This window comes from Anolis carolinensis, chromosome 4, assembly GCF_035594765.1.
Source record: "Anolis carolinensis isolate JA03-04 chromosome 4, rAnoCar3.1.pri, whole genome shotgun sequence".
Classification (NCBI taxonomy): domain Eukaryota; kingdom Metazoa; phylum Chordata; class Lepidosauria; order Squamata; family Dactyloidae; genus Anolis; species Anolis carolinensis.
In genome coordinates this window covers 118,300,136-118,326,207 of record NC_085844.1, presented here as the reverse complement: position 1 = coordinate 118,326,207, position 26,072 = coordinate 118,300,136, and the positions used below count along the sequence as shown (strand labels likewise).

At 37.3% G+C, this 26,072-nt stretch overlaps 2 protein-coding genes across 3 annotated transcripts in view; one reads left to right on the top strand and one right to left on the bottom strand.

Moving 5' to 3' along the window:
- wrnip1 (WRN helicase interacting protein 1) overlaps window positions 1-26,072 on the bottom strand; it is a 56,999-nt gene that overhangs the window by 2,641 nt on the left and 28,286 nt on the right. The window contains exons 2-6 of the mRNA XM_062977680.1: window positions 24,758-24,949; window positions 23,009-23,253; window positions 9,988-10,211; window positions 1,014-1,169; window positions 424-503 (exon numbers count right to left, since the gene is read on the bottom strand). Of these exons, the coding sequence (XP_062833750.1) occupies window positions 424-503; window positions 1,014-1,169; window positions 9,988-10,211; window positions 23,009-23,253; window positions 24,758-24,949 (897 nt within the window). The remainder of the gene's footprint in view (window positions 1-423; window positions 504-1,013; window positions 1,170-9,987; window positions 10,212-23,008; window positions 23,254-24,757; window positions 24,950-26,072) is intronic.
- Window positions 23,185-26,072, top strand: part of mylk4 (myosin light chain kinase family member 4) — a 124,150-nt gene continuing 121,262 nt past the window's right edge. For both annotated transcript variants that reach the window (XM_062977678.1, XM_008117973.3), the window contains exon 1: window positions 23,185-23,315. In XM_062977678.1, coding sequence (XP_062833748.1) covers window positions 23,260-23,315 — 56 coding nt within the window. In that variant the 5' untranslated portion in view covers window positions 23,185-23,259. The remainder of the gene's footprint in view (window positions 23,316-26,072) is intronic.

The window sequence follows — 26,072 nt, the reverse complement described above, 5'->3', positions numbered from 1 at the left end:
GACTATTACTGATAACTACAATTGCTTTGAAACAATGGGGGTTACTTTACTTTCTGTTGCCTGTCCCAATTTGTTTTGAGTTCTCTCTCTTCTATGTACACCTTAACATGGTGAGATGGGGGAGGAGTGTTTAGGGGAATCTTCAGCCCAGAGTCCTAGTAGGATCACCTACTAATGCATTTAAGTCCATCTTTGTAATTCGATGTTTTGTAATCTACATGTGCAGATGACAGATAACATTTGTCATTTCTAAGATAAGGACACACCTGCTCCATCAATACCTTTATTTATGTCAGATGTAAAACATTTTTAAGAAAGAAAGGGAGGAAATTAGGAGAATGGAAACAGAAAAGGCAGGAGAAAAAAAAACACTTAGCAGTTGAGGGCTGACCATTACAGAAGTGAATCCATAGACTATCTCACCTCACACTCTGGCATCCCAATGAAGTGGCAGCCTTGATAAGCAGCAACAGCTTGAGTTAGTGCTGAGGGATCTGCCAATCCTACAACCAAAATATAGTAACAATTAAAAAAGAGTTCATTATAGTAGCAACATGCCACATGAAGTTCCTCTTCGTAAGGAAAATGTTTCACAATAGGGCTAGGCATCACTAGACACTTTGAATCATAGATCTGGAAGAGATCACAAGGACTATTTGATCCAATCTCCCCAAAATGCACAAGCAAAGTATTTCTGGCTGAGAGTAATTCCTTAGTAGGAGTCTACTGTTAATCCTTGAGGTCTTTGGTCTTCCTGCTGTTCTTTTCTTTCATTCCCTATTAAGCAAAGAAGTAACAAACAAAAAAGATAGAGAAATACATTTACATATTTTTCTGTCTTCTTTTGGAACTCTACAGTTTGAGGGCAATGGGAAACAGCAAGCTGAAAGAGTGGTAGTAACAACAGTGAGCAAGTCTCAAAATTTAATGAGAAAAAAATATTTTGAAGATCTACATCATAATGTTTAAAAAACACGAAGAAAATTGTCAAGCTATCCTCTTGAATTACCCACCTATATCTTCACTAGCAAACCTCACCAGCCTCCTTGCCACATACAGTGGATCCTCACCACCTTCAAGCATTCGAGCAAGCCAGTAAAGAGAAGCATTTTCGTCAGAGCCTCGCATAGATTTATGGAGTGCAGAGATGCAATTGTAATGCTCCTCACCTGTTTAGAAAAAGACAGAATGTCACATTAATTCTGAGCCATCACAGCTGACTAGCAGACCACACATGGAAGACAAAAGCAACCATTTCTTCCTAGCACCTAATTAACATGTGGAGCTATTATTATTATTATTATTATTATTATTATTATTATTATTATTATTATTATCCCACTTTCTTTCCTAAAAATTACTTTAAATGACTCAAAAAATCTAAAAACAATGCAATATAAAGCTTAAAATTTAAACATAAAAATACTAAAACAGAATTAAACAAGGGACTATTAAAGATAAACAGTGATGCCATTAAAAACTATTAAAATACATAAAACACTTCACAGCACCCCTGGCCATTAGTTTGGATGGATTTAAAGAAGGATTTCATAAATTCATGGCAGTTTGCCTTTCCAGCAAGGGTTCAGAATCATACAAGTTCAGAATCGGTCCCCTGGTGATCAGATCAACAAAATATGGTCATCACAATGTTTTCCTTGCAAAAGGAGGTGCAGCTGGACAAGGACACAGGTTGGAAACATGGGGCCCTCAAGATGTTCATGATTTACCATTCAAAACCTAGAAATCAGAGTCCATTTCTTAATCATTATTACAGTTATCAGAGTGAAAATTGGAGAGGGCCTTGTGTAGAAGAGGGTATTTTAGCAGGTAATGCTTACCAACTGGTTGTATGACAAGGAATGTCTGCTCAAACTCCCTTTTTGACACAACTTTTAGAAGGTACAGTACTCTTTTCCAGTTTTCAATCTATATAGATTGATACACACACCTAACCCCTAACCTACCTACCTAGAATCATAGAATTGGAAGAGGCCGCATGGGCCATCTAGTCCAACACCCTGCAATGCAGGAAAAGCACAAAACATCCTGGACAGATGGCTGTGCAGCCTGTTTAAAAGCCTCCAAGGAAGGAGTTTCCACCATACTCCCAGGCAGACAGGTCCACTGTTGAACAGCTCTTGCAGTCAGGAAGTTCTTACTAATATTTAGGTGGAAACACTCACTCTCTCTCTCTCACACACACACACACGCGCGCACACACACAGCAAAAATGCTGAATTATTTCATAGAATCTGGAGAACACCTAATCTTCTGTTTTACTACAGAATCATGTTTATCAGCAAAGTATTCAAGTTCTATATTCCGTCAAGGTCTCTATTCTGACAATATGTAAAAATGGCACCATATTTGGAACCACCACCAAGATCTTGAAAAATCATGCCAACGAGGATTTTCCAATGCAAAATAAAGAGTTTCTAATTGAACACTGGACCCTTTGCCCAGATTTTTTGTTGGGCAAACATTATAGTTTATATGCTTGATGTTTCAATATCCAATTTCCCTTCCACAGTTCAGAAGTGCCTACTGATATGTGAAATCATAATGTGCATAGCTATTGTACTCTATATATAATGTACAGTACACTTTCAATCAACCAGAATGCAAGTAACCAGAAGTCTCAAGCAATTGCCATTTTTAAAAAAAAAATAAATCTGTTTTTATATTACAGTAAGACAGTAAAACTGTGTTACATGAAGTTAATTTTGTCTTAATTTTCTTTTAATTATTGTATTTCAATATTACCATACTATCAAGTCAATACAGAATGTATGTTTTGGTATAGTATGGGGCATAGTACTACTTAGGCTTATTTTTAATAGTAACGCTCAAGCAACAAGAAACTACCTTTATCTGGCATCTACCAATTGGTGACAATTAAATGAGAGTCTGCCATATAACAATATCTGTGTCTGCATCATTCTGCCTCAACTACGAAAAGTAAAACCATTTGTATTTTCATTTGGAAGCATGTAAGCATGTATCTCTCTTTAAGTGGGATTTCCTGTAAGTTTGGCCCATCGGTATCTCACAAGGGTGGTCTCTTATAAGACATACATAGCCAGCAGACAGCTATTTTTAATAGTGTTCCACACAAAGAGTCCACTGGCATGCCATCAGTATCAGGCCAATATAAACAGCGTGTCTCTGCTCTGTCACAGCATTCAGGCTTTCAAGTTGAGTTGGCGGCAATAAACCCAGCAGCTGGGAGTCTCGTCATAGTCTTGGGAATGGCGTCGCCTTGTCTTTTACAAAACCCAAGATGGCCTTTAAATATTTGAAAAGGCAAGCATAGCTTATCTTTTCCAGCTGACATTCTTGCGGCTCTGTGTGATAATCCCCTAGGTTTCCTTCAGTATTCAATGGATGCAGGGAAGTGCATGCAGCCATATTTGTTCTCTTGAGCATATGCTACATCTTGTGTGTGTTCATGTGTCAGTGATTGTCAAAGCAATGGGTTATGAAAAAAAATATTGCTTTGTCAATCACTGTGACACATGAACACACACATACACACAAGAGATATAACATATGCTCAACAACACAAATATGGTTGCATGTAAGCAGACTGCAGTTTGAAAATAGCCTTACACTTCCCTCCATATGTTCAACACATCAAAAGGTCCAAACCATGGATTTGATCAGGAAGGTTGCAATCAATTTCTGCGTATTTTTTTATAAAATTCTAAGACATTTTCAAGGAGTTTCTACAATAGTATGCTTGTCTTCTCAACAGTGTAAATCAGACAGTGCTCTTCACCTACATAACTCACTTTGATTTTTATGGATAAAAATAATAACATGTGTAGCCCCATTTAATATGCTATGTATATGAGATCTATCCGATCATCTAATTTCATTTGTTTCTTATAAATCTTCAAACCCCACGTGTTTCCTGTCTCTTTCTTTTTTAAAATAGGCAGGCATTTTAAAACATGAGATGAGGAGAAAGTGAAACCTCCTGCAGAACGAGCCTCTGTATATTTATAAATCCAATTTTTTTTTTAGGTTTCCTGTGTCTCTGTGTAAGCTGTTTATTTTAAAAGCCTCAAGACTTTTGAATTAACTTTGTTTAGTGGATCATATCGAGAACAGCCCCAAATCTCTTTTCAGGCTGGCTCCATCTCCTTTCAACTTTTGGTAGGCTGCAGTCCCTAAAACCAGGATTGCTTTGCAACTGTTTTGACTGTACCTATGCATGTTGAAAAGTGGTTTTTAAACACTGCTTTGAGTTTTTTTCCTATTTTGTATTGACATAAGTCAATATTTTAATAAAATACATAAGTCAGTATTTTAAACCACGGAGCTGCTGAACTTGTTGACCAAAAGGTCGGCAGTTCGAATTCAGGGAGCGGGGTGAGTTCCCACTGTTAGTCTCAACCTAGCAGTTTGAAAACATGCAAATGTCAGTAGATCAATAGGTACTGCTCAGGCGGGAAGGTAACGGCACTCCGTGCAGTCATGCCGACCACATGACCTTGGAGGTGTCTGCAGACAACACAGGCTCTTTGGCTTAGAAATGGAGATGAGCACCAACCACAGAGTCAGACACAATTAGACTTAATGTCAGGGGAAAACCTTTACATTTACCTAAGTCTTTTGAATGACATTATTTATTAATTCATTGAGTTTATATCTCACTTTTCTCCCTAGATGGGATTCGCTGTATGATAATTTGAAAAAGGATTAAGTTAAAATATTAGTTTACAAAAGTTAACAAAGAATTAAACAACTATGATACTATGCTTCATAGTCAAGGTCAGAATGTGGTATTAAAGGGACACAATTAACAAACAGCATTTTCAGTAGCATGTTGCATGCACAGCCATTTTGCAAAAATACTTTTATATTTTAAAAAAATCTTAATAAAAAAGCCCAAAATCAAAAGTTGGAAGCCAACACAAAGGATCAGAATGTGTTTCATTTTGTTTTAATTCCCTCACTGCTCACTCTTTTTCAATATATTTTATTGTATTTTGCAATAATAAATGCTGTTCTTCTCAAAAAATCATTTAGTGTTGTGATGAGGATACTATTAATTTCTTAAAGGCTAAGTGGCCTCCTATAGTCCCTTTTGCTTTCACAAGATGAAATATTCAAAGACTTACATCCGTACTTGAAGCCTCTTAAAGAGCATGAAATTTGATGCAGTAGAAGCACCAATGGATTACAGCCCAGTTTGAATGTGCTACAACACAGAAAAGCTCCAGCTGTAACGTGAGTATGTAAAGGTCTTTTAATGCTTCCCAGAAAATGTGTTTAAGGTACCTAGCCGCTGCATGAGTTTTGAAAGAACTAGATTTTGTCAAGTGACTTGGGTTAACAGGGCTACATATTTTCCCCTAAACAAAAATTACAAAAGTTTTAGAATTGGCAGAAATTGAGAAGTTATCTTGTTTGATAAAGGAGAAGTCGAATTATAACTTTTTAAAAGAATGGGAACCATTTATAAAGAAAAAGGAAGATGTAAAAAATGCTTGCGGGTTTTGAATAAAACATTCAGATAGTAAAGGCAGTGAAGAAACTGGCTAAACTAATGATTACAATAATCTTGTGTGCCTTTGAGAGGGGAGTTGGAAGTCCATTATAATCTTTTAATGTTATCATTTTGATTATTGTTTTTCAGTGGGGAGGGTGGGGGGAATTAATTTAAATTTACACACACACACACACATACACACACACACATATATAGAAATTGTATAATAATATTTAGATTGCTGAAAAATTAATACATGCATAGAAAAAAAGGAATTTACATATTTTTAGTAAACGTTTGATCTGCACCAATTTGGTGCATACAATGGGGTTTGCGGGAACAGTAATTTAGACAAAATACTTTTGTGGTACACTACAAATGATATTTTTGCTTCCAAAATGTTTCTCAAATTCCTGGCATTCTGATGAAAAACTTATTGAAAACAGTAGAAAAATACCCACATCTTAATTAGTGGGGAATTTTTATATCTATCTATCTATCTATCTATCTATCTATCTATCTATCTATCTATCTATCTATCTATCTATCTAAGGATCTGAGAAACCACTGGTCAAATTCTGCCGGCTTGTATTTCATTGTTTATAAAGGGAAAAGATAATTTTCATGGTTAAGACTTTACATTAATACTGCCATGCTTGTGGTAACCGAGGGGGGGGGGGGTTATACTATTCTCACAGCTCACTTTTTATTTTCAGGAAAGTTTTATTTTGTAGAAAGTTCCAAAAAACACATTTCATTACAACGTACATTTTAATTGTAATGTCTACTGCTCTGTCACAGGATGAAACCTAAAACAAGACTTCCAAGACACTGAAAAAAAACCACAGTGAAGTACATTTATTCAAAACCAATTAAGAATGAGCACATAACTAGTTAAATCTAAGGAGATAAATCTAATCCTCAAAGCACAATCTCCAATGCCAATCTCAGACTCAAAGACAGACATAAATGGGCAGGGTGTGTAATGGTGCCAAGTCACGAATTTAGCCAGAGCTGGTATCAAATTAGGAATCCTTGTACATAGTCATACGCAAGTAGACCGACATAGGCAAACTACAAAATTCATTTCCTTAAAAAGGAATGCCCAAAATAAAAAGAGTTCACTGAAAATTTCAACTAAATATTGGTCTAAACAGCAATACTGGGGTGGAGCACGTGGTAATAGCATGACTGGTATCTGTACATAATGCATACACGCATAAGTCAGCCTCATGTGCAAGTGGAGGGCAGAATTTAGGGCAAAAGTTATAGATTTTTCATTAACCCATGTATAGGTTAGGGGCATATAAGAACAGATCTTAGACTCTTTTAAAAATGCATAGAGGTGAGATTCTTTAGGAAAGATAAAGAAAAGAAGAGGTTTGGTTTACAGGCAGTCTCCAGGTTCTGATGTTTGTTCTTAAGCTGAATGTAAATGTAAGTCAGAATGGGTACATTTTTAAAATGTAACTTTAGCCATTTCTTAAAAGTTTTGGTAAAGGTAAAAATCTTGTAATGTTTGTTTTGCTCTCTGTGCAGAGGATTTCACCTCACTTTCTATCCCTATGACACCTGGATTTCAAAAACATTGAGTTGGAAACAAGGATGAATGAAAACGCTTCAGTGGATTCATCGTTTTTCCATGATAACTCTTATAGAAGTGATTTTCTCTTCTTAGGAGTAGAGCTCTTCTCACTTCCCGTTGTCTCGCTCCCATTTGTAAGTAGGAGTTGTATGTAAGTTGGATGTTTGTAACTCGGGGTCTGTCTGGATTTGAGGAATTGCAACTGGGAGGAGGGCAAACAATATTGTTGATCTCAAAATGTTTACATCTAAAGCAATACAAGCAAGGCAAGTGACGAGAATACTCTGTGAGGGTGTGTATGTGTGTATAAATTTCTCAAGATACCCTGATGTCAAACATTTTCTGAATATAGGGGGAAAAAACAAGGGAAAAGTCAATGCAATGCCACTTGCCTAATATTAATATAATTTATCTGCCAGGGATGCCCTGCTCTCGGTCCCACCCCGTTCGCAGGCGCGACTGGTAGGGACGAGAGACAGGGCGTTCTCAGTGGCAGCCCCTCAGCCATGGAACTCCCTCCCCGGCGATATTAGAACAGCCTCCTAGTTTTTGGCTGTGGAAGCAGGCATTTGGTGAATAGCATAATTAAAGTGCAATAGATTCTCACGGAATCGACATAGGAAGCAACCTGGATAATGACTGTGGGATTGGAGTTATGTATTATATAATTTATTATGAATTACTATGTTTTAATTATTTTAAACTGTATTTAAATTAATAATAATAATAATAATAATAATAATAATAATAATAATAATAATAATAAACAACTCTATTTTTATATCCCGCCCCATCTCCCCGAAGGGACTCGGGGCGGCTCACAACAGGGACAAGCCCGAAACAATGACACAACATATTTGACAAAAACTTAAAACATTTCAACTATACACAAAATAAAATAATGGACAATACATTAAAATCCAAGCAGATAAAATCAGAGTAATTAAATTAAAATTAGGACATTTAAACAGTTATTTGTGATATGTAATATTTGATTTTGTATACTTTGTGGCATTGAATATATATTGCTAAAAACTTGTAAGCTGCTCTCAGTTTCCCTCAAGGTGCAATAGAACAGGATAGAAATAAAGGAAATAAATAAATAAATATTCAAAAAAAATTTTTTTTACATACATTGTGTTCAGCCAATGTGCCCTCATTGTTAAATAACAGAGTCATATGGCGCTTTTAGGATGAACAGATTTGCTACAGCATGAGTATTCATGGACACACGTCCCAATTCTTAAAATGTATGAGTATGTGTGGCTGTTGGAGGAATATTTCCCCTCCCCAGCAAAAACAGGAGAGGCACTCAAGCAGACATACATATTTCACACGGCGCGCCCAGCTGTAACATGCAGTGGTCCAGATCAGGAAAAGCCTCATCATTTGGTCTTTGTGATTGTGGAAATCCATCCTTACCAGTACAAGTAAAGAAAAAAAAAGATTTTTGCTTTGAAGGAAATGTTACAAAATCATTACACCAAAAAGACTTGTATATTAAAAAACATAGTCACCCTCTTTACATTAATGTATACATTTTGAAATGACTGGTTTTTGCCATCATAATGTATTCTTTAAAATGCTCTCAGAATAATACAGGAAAAAACCCACCAGCTATTCTTAGTCACGCACAAAGACATTTTCTTCAACTGCCACACTGTCCCTACGGAGACCTGGTATGTGTTATCCTATATCTTTAAGAGTTACTCCCTTTGAGAGTTCACAGCATGTTCACTGCCAATTGCTTCTTGTTAGTTTCATCTTCCTGCACAGCTTATTCACATTTTTCACACCTATTGTTGGAACAGGTGCAGATGCAATGAAGAATTGGCCTGGTTAAGTACAGGAAAAAGATAGATATGATCTCCTGAGCACAACAGCTATCTTCTCTCTTATGACAGGATGGAGAAAAATACTACTTTTAATGGTTGGCTTTCTCTTTTTGTATTTTAATCAATGTGTTGTTTTATTGTTGTATTGTCATTATGTAGTATAATTTTGTTTGGTAGAAATGTTAGGCATACATTCTAGAATAAATATTAAAATAAAAAGATTTTTTGGTGGAACACTAGCCTTATTTCCATTGCAATAAACTATAACTCAGGATATTCTCCAAGTAAAACCTCATTCCCATTGCAATGAACCAGAATTCGGCATATTTTCCTAATAAAACAAGAGCCTGATTATGATTGACTCCTATTTCCCAACCTTTTGGTGCAGCTTTCTCATACACACACACACACACACACACACACACACACACACGCACACACACACACACACACATATATATACACACATATACACATACACATACATACATATATATATACACACACACACGTATATGTATATATATAATGAGAGAAAAGCTTTTGGTATTCATAATCTGAGTAGTTACTTAATCTTTATTAAGCTTTGTCTGAAACAAGCCAAAGTCAAATTGATACAAGCCAAGAACACATTTAAGATTGTTCCTTGCTTCAAACATACTTTTAAATTAATAAGCGCTTCCAGTTCAGAAGAAGACATATATTCTAAATGGTTCAAAGCAAGAAGCAGACATTTCTGATATTTTAACGGTGGTTGTGGTAGACTAAAAGAAGGGAGCTGGGAGGGTGAGGCCAAGGCTTTATGTCTTCACTCATATTACGCTGAATTATGGCTTAGCATTTTCTTGAAACTGAGTCCAAACCATTATGCTTAAAGAATTTTAAAGAGAAAAATGTTGGAAAAACAACAAACAAAACCTATTTTAAATGATACTCTGACATCACCTTAAAGAAGATGCTTTGTTTGGGTTGCAATGGGCATGACTATCTCTTTGTGATTTCCCTGGACAAAGAAAACTTTGCAGTTGAACTGAGTATCTTAATTCAATGCTTTATTAGATACTCACCGGCTCGATCATAGAGAATATGGGATCGCTGGAGACCTTCTTTCACATGGTCTTCTGTGATGATCATGCCTTGAATGGAAGAGTCACCAGTAGTGCTCTGATGGGTGAGTTTCGTTAATCTGGCTTGAACAGCCATCTGGAGTCCATTTAATCCAGTTCTTGCATCGCCGTCACAGAGATATGCAAGTGTGTTGATAGCTTTTCTCTCAATGCACACACGTGACCTGAAATATAATGATACCGTATTGCTTCTTAAAAGTAACATGACATCTAAATTCAGTACATATTGTTCACAAATTTAGATTTCTTTGCAATGACTACTGAGCGCTAGCTCAATTTAAAGGTTATTCTTATGAAATGATAAATGTTACAGTGGATAAACATTACAGGAGCTTTACCAATCAATAGACAATGCTTTTAAGCATCACGGCAAATTTTAATGGTTATTTGAAATATCACCCCCATAGGTCTCGGTAACTAACAAAAGACAAGAAAGGCAAGAAAGATGGTGACAGCTTTACTAATATCTCCTTATGGTTTACTTATGACATGAAAAATCCCAACTCAAGTGTTTGAAGATGCTTGCAAGAGACACATAACATTTTCAGTACTTATATACCAACCACCAAGAAAAACAAATTTCAAGACCTGTTATGTAAACATTCTGTAAAACAAGAGAAGATAGTACTTCAGATGTTGTGCAGTGTAAACACCACACAACTGATTCATGCAAATGTCTAAAACAGTTAGTAGGTGCCATTCAGAAAACTTTTACAGTTGCCAATTTTTTCAGGACCCCAACGTTAACCAAAGCATATCCCATTTGGGGTCTGGACACACAGTTTAAGAAATTCCCACCAACCCCAGCCAGTATGACCAAGTATGAGAAATTACGGGCATTGCAAAATTAACATCTAGAAGGTCTCTTGCTCTCCATCCCTGTTGTAATTATTTTTTTTCCAAAAAAGTGAAGAAAACAAAAACATGGAAAAAATAAAAAAGAGATAAGACAAATGGGATGTACATATGAGCTAATCAGTGGCAGGAACGTTGAAATGAAACACTGACCAAAATGGAGAAATGATACATCTTTTAGGATAGACATTTATTTTTCCCATCTTTATTTTTAATCTGATCATCCTCAATGCACCTCAGGATAATATACATTCTTCACTTCCAGCCCCTTTTATCATCACACCTTCAAAAGATCACTCAAAGGTTTCATGGTAGAAATGGGGATTTGAACTCTTGAGCCTCCCTAAACCTCATCTGATACTCTGATACTCTCAGCATCACATCACATTTTCACTTACAGAGAAATACTGTACAGTTAACTTCTTTTTAAGGGGAGAAGGTACCATGCTTAGGAATCTGGCATGTACAGCCCCTCGACTGTGCTGTTTCCAGCAATAGACTCAATGCCTTTATCCAACAAGGATTACTGTGGTGAGACGAAGATGAGCAGCAATTCCTTACAGAATACTTTGGCACTGGAAATAAATGTAATATTGCCAAGAGTTTGGCACTTCATTTATGGAAGAATTTATGGTCATTTCCCTGAAGTGAAGCTGTCAGCAGGATTACATCATACTCTTCAATTATATTTTTTGTTTAAATAAATCTGCATATCACTATAACTTTCCACATGGATTCCCTTTCGAGGTTATGATATATGCTTTTAATGTAATGCCTCCACATCCCAGCCCAATGTTGTCACTCACAATAAAACAAAAGACCGTATTTAATACTTCCAGCACTACCTTCTACCTCTGCCATGCGAGCCCTGGTTTTCGCTCCTGATTAGGGAAGGGCAGCACCAACCTAGTTCTAGGTTGTTTTGAATTCTAAGAAAGGGAAGTTAAATAATTACCAACCAAAGGATGGGGCAGACACTAGAGAGGTTTTGAAGAACACTCATACACAGGACTATCTCTGGGTAATGTTGGTTTGCATGCTTGAGTGAGAAACTGAACCATGATCTCTAGTGTCATAGTCCAGTCTTCAAAACAATAGATCTTGCTGGCTGGTGGCCATGTCAAATCAGGTGTCATATGCTCGCTTTTCACTGTCAATTGTCTTCTATACCACCTACAACCTTCAGACATCGTTAAGGGAAACTGTGTAATGAATATCAACAGTACAAACAGGAAGTTAATCAGAATATAAATTGCCATCCAATTATTCTAGTCCAATAATGGCGGAACTAACTAGAATATTCATCACCACTGAAACTTTTAATAACTTTTTGAATCAAGGAATACTCTCAAACTATAAATTTGTTATGTCAAATGAAGCAGGCAATTTTTCCAATTCCTATACCTGGAAATCACCTATCCACAGAGACTCTTATCTTGTCAGGTTTCAACTTTAATTCAGATAGCCTCATTCAATTCACCAATAATTTTGGACACAAATCCAGCACCTGCAGAGCCTCTCTTGGGACAGAAAGTATAGCAAAGTGGAGCATATTGCTAATGTTGTGCTCCAGGTCTTCAGATGACTTCATATAGAAAATAAGTAACATGGGACGAGATGGAGCCTTGAGGCATTCCAAAGCAGAACTGTCAAGGGACTAAACAGAAATCACCCAATGCTACCTGCTGGTAACAACCCTAAAAAGAGGAGCAGAACTGGTAGAGATATTTCTTGTAGCCATCCCTCTCAGCTCTTCTAGGAGGATATCATGATCAGTAATAACAGAAATGCAAGAAGAGAGCTGGAAAATTTAACAAGGGTGCACTCCCTGCATCTGTCTCCCAAAGGAAGTCATTAACCAAGATTAACAATAGTTTTTTTCCAAATGTGGAGACCAGAAGTGATCATGGGCTTCCAAATACGGCCACACCACAGATTAATAAGAGGACAATACAGTTTTGACAGTTTTAATTAGACTATATTTGCAGTTTTGTCCAAGTGGGAATTTGTCTTTTCTTGTAGCACAAAGTTCAATTTTGTTGATGCATCCATGACAAACCCAATACCCTTTCTTAGTCCATCGCTGACAACTTGAACCCATCAATGTACAGGGAAGGATGGACACTGATAAATTTACTTGGTGGCGAATGCAATTTGTCATTTTCTCTGTTTTATATTTTAAAAAGAACAATGTGAACAAGTAACATGTACATATAAAAAGGAATAGCAGCATTATCTAATAAAACAAATTTAATGAAGTAAAAACAAAAAAACCCAAACAGTTTGTAAGAAGGAAAGATGTTTAGCTCTATTAATAGGCAAGTTGTATCTAGCCCTCACGAAATAAAAAAAAGATATTGGAAAATCAGGAAGTCTTTTGTCCACTGTCTCCCAAATGAATACACGAATTCTAACTTCTGCAGCTTTCAAAACTTTACAGAATAGGGTTAGAATGCCTCCTCTAGTTTCTAGCAATCAAAAATCCAACAGCACTCAACAGGTTCTGAATCTGTCCATGTAGATAACACAGATCATCTGTATTACCAGCTGGAATTCTGACCTCGGTGTCTCATGGAGGAAATTGCCAAGTTACAAATAACTAAAGAGAAAGCCATGCATTCTGCTGGAACTACTAACCAGTTGTTATGGCATACCGTCATGGAGAAATTTCAGATGATACATCATACAAATGCAGGGTGTGTATATGTGTCAACTGGATAACACATCTGTAAAATGCTGCTATATGGGCAAACTTCATCACTGCTAAAATATGCAAAAAATGATGTAATAGCCATCTTTCATCCCTCCAATTGCTTTTCATTCCTGCGATAAGCCTGTTTTCAGCATTTGCAGATGCCAAGAGAATATTGCATCACAACTATGGCTCATTGTCTGTTAGGTCTGCTGAAGCAGCTGCATTCTCCAAGGTAGCTTGAGCTTCACAAGCAATTTGGGAAGTACAGTAAATCCCACAATAATGAACACAACAGCATTTCTCCAGAGTGAGTATTCCTATTTGCTTAACAGCAATTCTGGAGATCACTGGGTTGTTGTCTCTGCTAGTTCTCAGCAACACTGTAATGTTTGTAAATGAGTTGAAGCTGACGAAAAGGTTATTTTTAAAAGGAAAGTGAGCTGAGCAAGAACACCTCAGGTCACTGCATGTCATTAAGGCCACATTTAAAACAAACAGCTTAAATATAAATTGCATCATAAAGATTATGTATCCAAAAAGCTGTTACTTTTTAAAGAAGAGATTTCCTAGTATGTTGTCTGAACCAAAGCTTGCAAAATTTCCCAGTAGCCACAGTAGCTGGAGAATTTTAGGAAAAATAACTGCAATTTGTTCAGGCTCTGGTGAACTATGCCCTCTCCCAGCATAGTATATTCCATTTCTTTTTCAATCATTTTAAAAAATATTTCTCCACAACAGACACTCAGTACTGATAGACTACGAAAAAAGGTATGATCCTCAACTAGGAGTGTTTGGAGTTTTGTTGTGCTGCCCTAGTTGTTTAATTTTTTGGCAAAGTTTGAGGTTCCCCTGAACATTCACTTTTTCTATTTTTCAGCTATATTTATACATTTATCAATCTTTTAAAGAAATATAAATGTTGTTATATGTAACCTATGTCGCTATGTACACCAATTTAAAACTGGATTTCCCCCATCCTCTCAACTAAAAACAATCAAAATTAAAAGTTAAAAAGTTAAAATGGACTTGCCATCTCAAAGACACATGATGAAAGTATTGTAATCCAACGAATTAATCTAACTAATCTCTTATTTTATGAGTTTATCATTCTATCTTGCTATCTTAATGTTTTATTTAATCTTCAAAACCTACAAGCATTTTGACATTTTCTTCATAAATGATATAAATGATTCTCATTCTTTTAAAAAGTTATCAGTTGACTTCTTTATTGAACAAGATTTTGTTATTTATTTGTTCAGTCACTTCCGACTCTTCGTCCTCATAGACCAGCCATCCCCAGCTCCTTCAAGGTCAAGTCTGTCACTTCAAGGATGCCATCCATCCACCTTGCCCTTGGTCAGCCTCTCTTCCTTTTCCCACAGCATCATTCTCTTCTCCAAGCTTTCCTGTCTTCTCATGATGTGGCCAAAGTACTTCATCTTTGCTTCTAATATCCTTCCCTCCAGTGAGCAGTCGGGCATTATTTCCTGGAGTATGCTCTGGTTGGATCCTCTTGCAGTCCAAGGCACTCTCAGAATTTCCTCCAACATCACAATTGAAAAGCGTCTATCTTCCTTTGCTCAGCCTTCCTTATGGTCCAGCTCTCACATCCATAGGTTACTATAGGGAATATCATTGCTTCAATTGTGCAGACCTTTGTTGCCAGTGTGATGTCTCTACTCTTCACTATTTTATTATTAAACGATTAAACAGGATAATGCGCCCATTTCTGCCAATTCTAGAACTTTTGTAATTAATTTTCTTGAAACTGGACATATCTCTGTGTTAAATCAAAAACAGATGGTAGCGATCATATTTTGTGCACAGACAACAAAATTTTTGTGCAAAAAATATTCTGCATGAAATACTAGGTGGTTCTGTACAAAGAACATTGTACCAGTACTCATGATAAGTGCCATGAAAAATGGCTTCCATGCTGAATTATTAGGCATAAGGAAGCTCTCATCTACAGAAATGCATGTAACCCGTGAAAAGGCATCAGGATAAAATTAAAAAATGACTGAAAAATGTGCAAACACTGTCATAATTTGTCATAGCATTCAGAAAGCAAGAAACTTTGGGAAAAAGTGAATTTCATTGCCTAACTTTGTGAATATGAATTTTAGTGATCACAAAGGATCCTGTGCATGGATGCATCAACAAAATTGAACTTTGTGCTACAAGAAAAGAGGGCAAGCTTGCTTTCTACAGGGTCCTGGAAAGGCTTAATGACCATGCGATGCAAAATGAGAGTTCACTCTTGGGCACACTCAATGTTCAGCAACCATGCAATGCAGCAGATTAGCAGTTCCAAGCAAACTTGCTTCTAGAGGACATTTGATGCCACCTTATGCAGAGTCAGTCCATTAGTTCATCTTGCCTAGTGCTGATTCATCTGACTGGAGTGTCAAGCAGTAGTTTTGCTTGGTGTCACAAATAGAGACAGAGTGAAATCTGGGACCCTCTTGATATAAAGTCACTAAGCTTTGGTTCCCCCTTAGCTGCCTCAGTCCTGCTAAGCCTCCTAGGAATCCATGTGTTCACTGGCGCGCAGCCGGCAAGGTACTGGTCTCCATCATAAATATCCACACAGCTTCACATCAATCCTTACCAAAGTTACCAGCGTCACAGTGCTCATTTAACAGAACTTATATAGGGGACAGATAATCTAGATGCAAATGCGAATCGCTTCAACACAATAACTTTTTGCACAACTCAGTGCTGTAAACATTATCCCCCTCCTTCACTCATATTCCCCAAACTCACCTTTTTATTGAAAGGGAAGCTAACTGTGAGCTTGAAAAAAATATCAGTTTTTTTAAAAAACAGATATTTTTCATTTTCATATGGTAATTTGAATATATTCATGTATTTATTTATTAGTTACATATATCCCACCTTTCCTGCAATGAGTTCAAAGGAGCATGAAATGCATCCTCACCACAACCTTGTGAGGTAGCTGAAACTAAGCAAAAGTTACCCAAGATAACCTATCCACTGATTTTCATGGCTCAGTGTGGATTTGGACCCAAATTATCCTCGATTCAATGTAACACTATATCCAATGCACTCTCTATACAAACAGAAATAAATACAAGCATCATTAAATATAATGGCATATGATTGATGGATAGCTATATAATATGTAAACACACACACACACACACACACACATATATATATATATGCCCATTCTCCATCATAGAAGTAAAGTGTAAAATAAACAGAGAACTAGGAAATCCTTAGTGAAAATTTCAGAGTCAATAAATAAATTGTCCCCATTTGTTTCCAAATATATCTCTCAATACAGTAGTTACAAAGTACCTGGTTGCTTCATGGCATTTTGCAGAAAAAAGTTTTTCAATCTTTTCTTCTCAAGCAATAATATACGGCTATCCCTTTAACTTACAAGAGGTAACAATTGCAAGGGAGGAAACGAACTAACTTTCCAAGCTCTTAAGATATCCATACTCTCATCTTACACTTGCACCATTTCAAATTTTTGCCAGTCTCCAAAATTAAACCCAGGACATATTGGACACCAAGCCTGATGTTTGTACCTTGTAACCACTGACACTGAGAGACAAAAATATAAACACATAGGCAAGGAGGACAACCCAGGGCCAAACACCGGCTGACCTTAGGCTGGTATGTCAGCTAAAAGGTAAAGGAAAACTACAGCTAGTGAACAAATAATGATAATAACGCAAGTGGAAGTCTCCTGATACAACCAAATGAACACATCTTTCAGTGGCAAGAGTGCAGTTACATCAATGGCTCATCATGAAAGCAATTGTTGTTTATTCCTGTCTTCACACAGGAATTGGCTGCTGATGGATATATATGATGATCTCTAGTCAAGTGCTATAGATGCTGGCTTTGCATAACAGTGGCCTCTAGAATAAAAGACTTTGGGCAGAATCAACAACTGAGCTTATGTATTTGTATTTATTAGGGTTGTGCAATTCGGCACAAAAGCTTGCCATTTTCAGTTCTGTTTTCAGCTAACCCCTCATTATGTTTAACAGAAAATTGCAGAAATTGGAGGGGGGTTGCTGTTTTGTTCAGGGGATTTTTCTCCATTGGCTACAATGGGGAAACTTTAGAGCAGGGGTCCTCAAACAGTTATGGTTCCTCAGACTGTTGGGGGCCCCGACTATGATGAAATATTCCAAAATTAGGATTGTTGCTGTCGTGTGCCTTCAAGTCGTTTCAGACATAGGTCAACCCTAAGTCTAAAGTTTAGGACAGGGAGCAGGTAAATGATCTTGGAGGGCCGCATCCGGCCCCCGGGCCTTAGTTTGTGGACCCCTGCTTTAGAGGCTCTTTTCTCAGTAATTTTTAGGCCCATCTGAATGAGCCCTATCTCGGTTGTAGACCACATTTATGACTAATAAATTAATAGCATATCAATGGGAAAAATTGCTTTCAAATAAAAGCTCAGTCACGGAACAAGTCAAGGTATCATTGTACATTGATCTGCATATTTGTACAATGAATCCTCAAACTGTAGAATGCTTTGTGACTAATGAGGCTTAAATTATAGGTATACAAAGCTTCAGTAGTCCATCAATTCTGCAAGCTCTGGGTTTTCTGTGCAAATGTAAAACTAGTTTTCACTGTCTACAAATATAACTTTTGGTTGTATTTCTAGACTATGAGGCAGAAATCAATTGACATTCTGACCAGGCCCACCAGGTCATTATTAAATTGCCTTCCCTTGATACATTCATCTGTGTCCTGCACCAAATTGCCACCTTTTTTGGCCGTTATTCCTATCCAGCAATCCTTTAAAACTTTGACTCAAGAATTTTGGCTTATCGGTTGGTCAAGAAATGAAATTGAGGCACAGCTCTCTCACCCCACCAAACAACACAAATTATTTTCCAGGTCATCCCAATTTCAAAGATGGGAATATTCTATGAAAATGCAGCAAAACTGTTTCTAAGACAACAAATTTGCTAAGGGTATCTATGCATATTTTGAGGGAGAGAATTAAGTCAACAGAATATTAAGAACACTTGAAGAAAATTTGTTCCCATAGTTTTCTAAAGGTTGTTAAGCAAAATTTGAAAGTAGGTACTTTGATGAAATCAGTAAAGAATGCAGTTTACCAGGCTGTATTAGGGGTGTCCTACTCTGTTGGAAACAGGGCAGCCCATTGGATGCTGGCATGCTACCAGTCAATGAGTTTGGAACAGCTGCTTCCTGCATGCCTACTGGCTAGTGACTGCTCATTCAGATGGATGGAATGGTCCAGATATTGTTTCCAGTATGTTTGGGTATTTAAGTTCCTTTAAGTTTTCTTCATGCTTTGTCCTACCTGTCCACCCACATTAATGGTTATTGTATATTGTTTTGTTACAGCTTTGGGGAGTGGCTGAATATAGGTCATAGCTCCAGGATTTGGGCACCAGTGCACTCTATGCATTGGTCATGTAGGGAGGTCCATTGGTGGATTCAAGGGCAGTGATGGTGGTATGGAACTGGTCATGTCCAGCAGTGGACAGACACTTGACACACACAAAACATGGTGGCAAAGAGATCACAGGTGGAGCGGCCCAGTGGGTTTTTCTCATGCTATCCCTAGGTATCACACACTGGGGCCCAATCAGCTGGCTCATTGATCAAAGACAAGTTGGTAAATGAGCCATCCCTTGTCTTCAGCTGTAACCAAATAGTTGTGGCCTATTTTATTTCAATTTCTACCTAAATATGTAAACAAAAATGCAGACCTATCCTCTTGTTTACATTTTGCAACAACATATGAAGAAAAGTGGACACTAGACATACTCTCTGGCCCCTTCTACACTGCCCTGTCACCCAGGAACTGATCCCAGATTATCTGCTTATCCCAGATTATATGGCAGTGGAGACTCGTATAATCCAGTTCAAATCAGATAATTTGGGATCAGATTCTGGGATATAGGGCAGTTTACATCCAGCCTCTGCCTCCAATTCGGAACAGGTGACCTCCTGGTGCTCCCAATACCTCCATGTATAGGGCAGGTTGTTCTTTCAAATTTGTCTACTGGAGGAAATCACTTACACTGGACTCCAGAAGAAGCAAGGCTGACAAGCCTCTCCACTTCATGGACTGACTCAGCACACTTTAAAAATGAATGAATAGAGCTGTAATGAGCCAGAGTTGAAAACCTCTCTCTGCATTATAGCCAGGAGCCCACTTTTTGTGGCCTCCATCACACAGGTCTCTGATTTTGGAAAATTGCAAGAGCTGACTGGCCAAATGAATAAGTAGATAGGAAGTTTCACTTGGCCATAGATTTTTTTTAACTGAGAGGTGAATTGTGGAACGAAATGACAGTAAGCAATCCACTAGCATATGAAGGGCAGTCCAGGGAGTCTTGCTATTCCTTGGCTCTGTCTTTAACTTGTTATGTGACCTTGGGCAGCCCTGTTAACCTTTCTGTGATTATGTTTACAAGTCTACATTCAACTTGGAGAGGTGAGAGTATAAAATATAAATGGGCACCAGACTTTTTGACTTCATCCCATCTAGAATTATTATAGAGGAACAACACATTAAAAACCCCATAACTCATGAAAAGTTGAGGGAGAAAAAAATTAGGTTTCTTACATGCACAGTTCTTATTGTTCAATCTGTGGGTTCTAGTTTTAAAAAGGGAACTTGGAAAACTACTTTTTGGAACCATAGACATAAGAATCCCACAGTTTTTGGCCATGTTCACTGAAGAGCTTTTGCAGGCTCTGAAAACCACAATAAATTCCAAAATTCCAATGTCTTGTCATCACTGTATCTCAAGATTTCCTCAATGAATGCCCAGGAAGATCACAACAACAAAACAAAAAGGCAGAAGCATATCTCAGTTAACAAAACTGAATTTCACAAAATATTTTTATGAGCCCACTCCCTGTCCTTTTCCTACTTGTCTGTCTAGTTATATTTATTTTATTTAACAGTATCAATGTTGGGAAGAGGGAAAGGGGGAGTCTATAATACATACATCTGTGTCATTTTGCAGCAAACGATGTAATAAATGAGTTGAGCAATATTGTAATTTACTTTACCTGATTTTACTATAGCTGTGTGTGCCTGCCTACAACAGGGAAAGTAAACAGCAGCTGCCTCCAGACTCCTTTTCAGAACTTATATGAACTCAGAAGCAACTGGACAGCAGATAAACTTGTCCTACCAACTATACTTGCATGTTAAAAAAGCTTAGATTTGTAAGTTTATCCACCAAAATAGAAATCATAATGAAAGTGAAAGAGATGAAAATTTAAAAAACCTCCGGATATATTCTGGAAGATATTTTCAAGTGGTCTCTAGAAAATATTGTGTATTCATACAAGGTTCACCTGACTTGGCTGTTTTACTTTATACACACATATTATTAGTTTTCGAATAAAAGTTTGCTCAAACACGTTGAACTGTTCTTTTTTGCAAAGCAGGAACCTATCCTATTTCTTTCCATGTTATTTCTGCCTCTGGTAGCAATGTTACTAATGTGCAGGGAAGCAGCTACTAGGTTAACTCAGATATATCCATATAGTGAAACACAAAACCTTGACCAGATGGAGAGAAGTTGAATGGATCTTTTTACTTACATTCCATCCAGAAACAAACGCCTCTAAGAAATCAGGCCATAAACACAGCTGTGACATTACATTAAGAGTCATTAAGGAATGTTGCTTCTGCCCCAGTCCTCTAACCCACCACTTACACAACTGGAACATGAACACCCATATAGACAAAACATCCTAAATACAGAAACTTTGTTCTGTCCTTTGTTTCCTAACTTAATCCATGAAGTTAGGCACCCATGTCCTCTTATACATATTCCATTAAAAAGTCTATGCTTTTAGAGGTTTAACATTGATCTCATGAGGTCAAATAGATAAAATGTTATTTATACATTAGACATATTGAAACAATGGAAATGCAAGTTGGCCACAGCAACTAATAATTTAATGGAAATGAAGCGTCAGTCAAATTATATGAATTAGGGCTAATCAGTGAAATATATTTTACTTTTTCTTAGATTTTGACCATCTGATTTGGCCTCTGTATTTCCAACTTGAATAACCATTTTCGTTTACTTCAGAACTGCTTGGATGAGCTCAGCGCAGAACTTTCTAAATGGTATGTTGAGACATGTTAGTGTGGTGGCTGTAGTGTGTAGGTGTGTTGCACAAACATAACAAGAATCCTCTCCGACTATGTGAAATATATTTTAAAAAATTATATAAATGAAAGGTTCGTATGAAATATGTTGCTGACATTTTGTTATTACAATGTATTTATTTGTTCATATCTCTTATAAGGGGTTGGTTTAATTTCTGGTTTGCTAATAAAACTGAATTGCTGTGTCATGAAAAAATGCACATTGTCACCAACGTGAAATGCTTGGTAAGTTCTGGGCAGTAATAATATTTTTAGTTGGAAATTTGTGTGTAGCTGGTTCTTTTTCCTGAAATTAGTGGGATTGTAAAATGGACAAACTGTGTCTTTAAAACAGAAATGTATAACTTCTGTGAGTGAAGTGGGGGCAAAATATGGTTCCTCCTCAACACATACGGAGTAGTGTGTATTGAAATGAAATGTTAGTAATACAGAAAAGTCAGTTCCACTTTGTAGGACCCTGCCACAGAATTTAAGCAACATACAAGGTGCAAAAATCATTTTGGAAGTCAGGAGCTTACAGCACAGATGCCTTGTTTTAAGGCCAAAATTTGCTTATAGTCATACCACTTTATTCAAAAACCAGATGCATGCTCCCCATACATATTGCTTTAAACTGAAACTCATGAGTTTCTTTGCTGCTACTGCATAGTGGCAGAGTGGCAAATTCTGCAGCAACAAGTTCTTGTATAGAAGAGGAGTGAGATATACGAGCTCAGAAGCAAATGTGTTGCCTACCCGTTGAAAACATGACATACAACATTGTTATGTGGGAACAACAGATTAATTAGTCACGTTCACCATTTGAAAAAAAATACTCAGTCTACAATGACATTTCTTATTGATAGAATCATGATGTCCTGGCTAAAACTTTACTGGAACAGACTTAATTTGGAATGCACCAAAAGCACTGCATATAAAAGGTAGTATAACCTCAAAGTAAACTCTAACCTGCATTAAGAATATAAATATCCAACTTGATTGGGCAAATCAGAAATTACAATTGCGAGCACAAAACTTCCTCTGTGATTCGGAATGAGGAATATTTAAAATGCAAGGGAACTGGAGGTTTTTCCTTCTTTTCCCCCCTACCACTTACTTTGAATGTATATAATGTCTGCTTTTCTTTTCCTATTAAAGGAGGTCAAGTTTTCCCATCCCTCCTTTCTCACTTCTGCTCTGGCAGGCAGTCAATAGATTCTTCGGGTGGTGTGTGTAACTCTCGGCAGTCCGCAAAGCATACTTACTCAGAGCTCTTGCTGTTGCTGCCATTCACAGAGCCAGTGTGCGGCTCCTCTTGGCTTAGAATCTGGATCCCTAAGGACTTGACTGCTCGCATCAGAATAGCTTCCATTGCCTCCACTGACAGCTTTTCAAGAACAATAACACGGCATCGGCTCAGAAGAGCAGAATTGACTTGGAAGGAAGGGTTTTCCGTGGTTGCTCCAATCAGTGTCACAGTTCCACACTCGACGTGTGGGAGGAACGTGTCCTGGCCATGGGCGGAAAACAGAAGAAATTGGTCCCAATTAGTGAAAATGTCAGACATCCCATGTAAGTGAAATATTTCAATATCCAAACCTTTTTAATGGTTTCTATTTGTCTGGAGGTACGGGGAATGTGGGCTGGATATTTTTTGCTGACCACTTATCCTAAGAGTGAGGATTAACCACTTCATTCATTCCATTCCCACTGTGCATGTTTTGGAGATCATCTCAGCTGTACCCCTTACCAACATATTATTTAGTATATTCTGAATTTGTATGTGTTATGTAGTATGTGTTATTTGCATCTGTACTTATTACCTCTGTTGAACCATCTCAAATAGCATGCAACATTGCTACAAAAAGTCTTTGGTAGCTCTCCTACTTATCAAAAGCATGACTGGGAGAGATTGTAAAGTATGATATATACATTTTTGGAAAATTTGTCTTAATCCTTCCTTCATAGCAACCTACCATTCCATAAATGTGTTGTAATTTTCAGCACCCACTTATATCAAGAGTTGTCGCCTTTCTCTCCAATTGCAAATATACCGTTTTAAAATAGCAAACCAACTATATAAGTTAAATAAAACATGAATGGAATAATGATTTATCTAAGAGTAGAGTCCTTCTGGTTCTTCCCTTAGTGTTCCACAACTTGAGAAAGATGCTTTGGCTTTTTGTGAAACTACTGTCTGTCAAATTCCTAATTTCAGGCTAGTACCTTCAAATGGACCACAATGTTCTTATTCATGTAAACGAAAGCTCAATTAATTTAAGCAACAATATGTGTTTTCCAAATAGAAATCTTATTTTAGAGAATGTATGAAATCATGCAAACAGCCAATGCTGTTGAGTTCCACTTGTTGATGCTGATGCCTTCTAAATGTGATTGCTTACATCCCACATATCCTTCCAGATAACACTGTTCTTTGAAAGAATGAAGGGTTTGTAGTTTGATATGTCTGGGGAGTGGACTATTGTGGAAGGTTGGCACGGTAAATTTTTGTAGGACATGTACTGGGCAGACCTCAGTTCTAAACCTTACTTGGGATGTTGTGTTGTTTCCGAGCTGTATGGCTATATTCTAGCAGCATTTTTTTCCTAGGAAACGAAACGATTTTTATTGATCAGCCAACTGGCCTTATCAAAACAGACAATACAAACACAACATACAGTATACATCTAGACCGAATAAAATATAAATATCCTAGGAGAAAATGATGCTAGAACACGGCCATACAGCCCGGAAACCACACAACACCCCAGTGATTCTGGTCACGAAAGCCTTCGACAATACATTAAACCTTACTTATTCCGTCTCAGTAGATTCAGAGGAATGAGCACACATTACTAAATGTGCATCAGAGAAAGAATAGGATGCAATTGTGACAAATAAATGTCCTTAAAAAATAAGTATCAGTTTGGCTTCAAAGCAACATTGGTCTAAAATGTTTCTGACAGGAGCCATTCACTTCTAAAGGGCATGACTACATGAATATCTGTCGATACCTGTTGAGATTTATTGAAACGGTGTATCTCATCAATGAAGAGGATGGTCTTCCTCTTGCAGAGTCTCTTTTCATTTTGGGCTTGAGCAATGACATCTCTGACATCATTGGTTTTGGCACTTGTCGCTGACAATGTCACAAACCGTGTACCATTCTTCTTACTGCTGTTTGCAATGATGTGCGCCAAGGTAGTCTGAAACCAAGAGAGAAAGGATGCTGCTGGTTGATTTTGCTTTCAGAGAAGAACAGGATATTAAGGAGTAAGGAAATACTTGGAGGTAACAAACCAAGGCAAAGGCTCTGCTTGCCTTATGGAACAGAAGTTGTCTATCTGTTTTGTCTAGAAATTCGAAGGCCCAAGAGAATAAAATTCAAGGATACCCTCTTCCTCCTTTCCCTGAAGCCTTATTTTTCCAGAGAAATGATTTTTTTTATCATATCAGAAGCAACTTGGGAACATACTGCAAGTCACTTCTGGTGTGAGAGAATTGGCTGTCTACAGAGATGTTGCCCAGGGGACGCCTGGATGTGTTACCATCTTGCTGGGAGGCTTCTCTCATGTCCCCACATGCTAGAGCTGATAGACGGGAGCTCACCCTGTCTCGCAGATTAGAACTAGCAATCTTCCGGTCAGCAACCCAACCTTCAGGACAGCAATACAGTCGGCACAAGAGTTTAACCCATCGTGCAAAAAATTAATGGTTAAAATGTCTCAATACAAACTGTTCATAGATTTATCTCCCCCTCCCCAATTATTTCTCAAAATGATATATCAGGTAGACTCTTATGTAAGTCAACATGCAGCAACGCTATTCAATATCTGTAGACCACATCAGCTGCCAGTCCATGGTGACTTTGCAGGGAACAAAGAAATTGCTGTAGCCAATGGGTACAAATCTAATATTTACATTTTTTTATATTACAACAAAAATGTGTCAGTTTCCCCACATCAGGTAAATTGAGAAGCACTGACATACAGTATCAGATCATCGTCATTCTTGAGTATTCCTCTTTACTGTTCTTTTTACGGGAATTAATGCTTTATGCCTGCTTGACACCATAAAGATCAGAAGAGACAAAAGCATTGTTTTATTAATATTTGTGGCTTCTTCTGCTTTGCCCTTGATTATTATAAAATAGCAAAACCAAAGAGGTTCTTTTCAGTTTTGATGTCCCTTATGGTTCAGAACAGTGTACTTTTATTTGTATGAGAAAAATAACATTTTAAAAAGTGATTTTTAACCATTTCTATATAAACGATAGATTTGATTAAACCAAACATTATTTGCCGAACCAAGTCATACACAACACTTTTT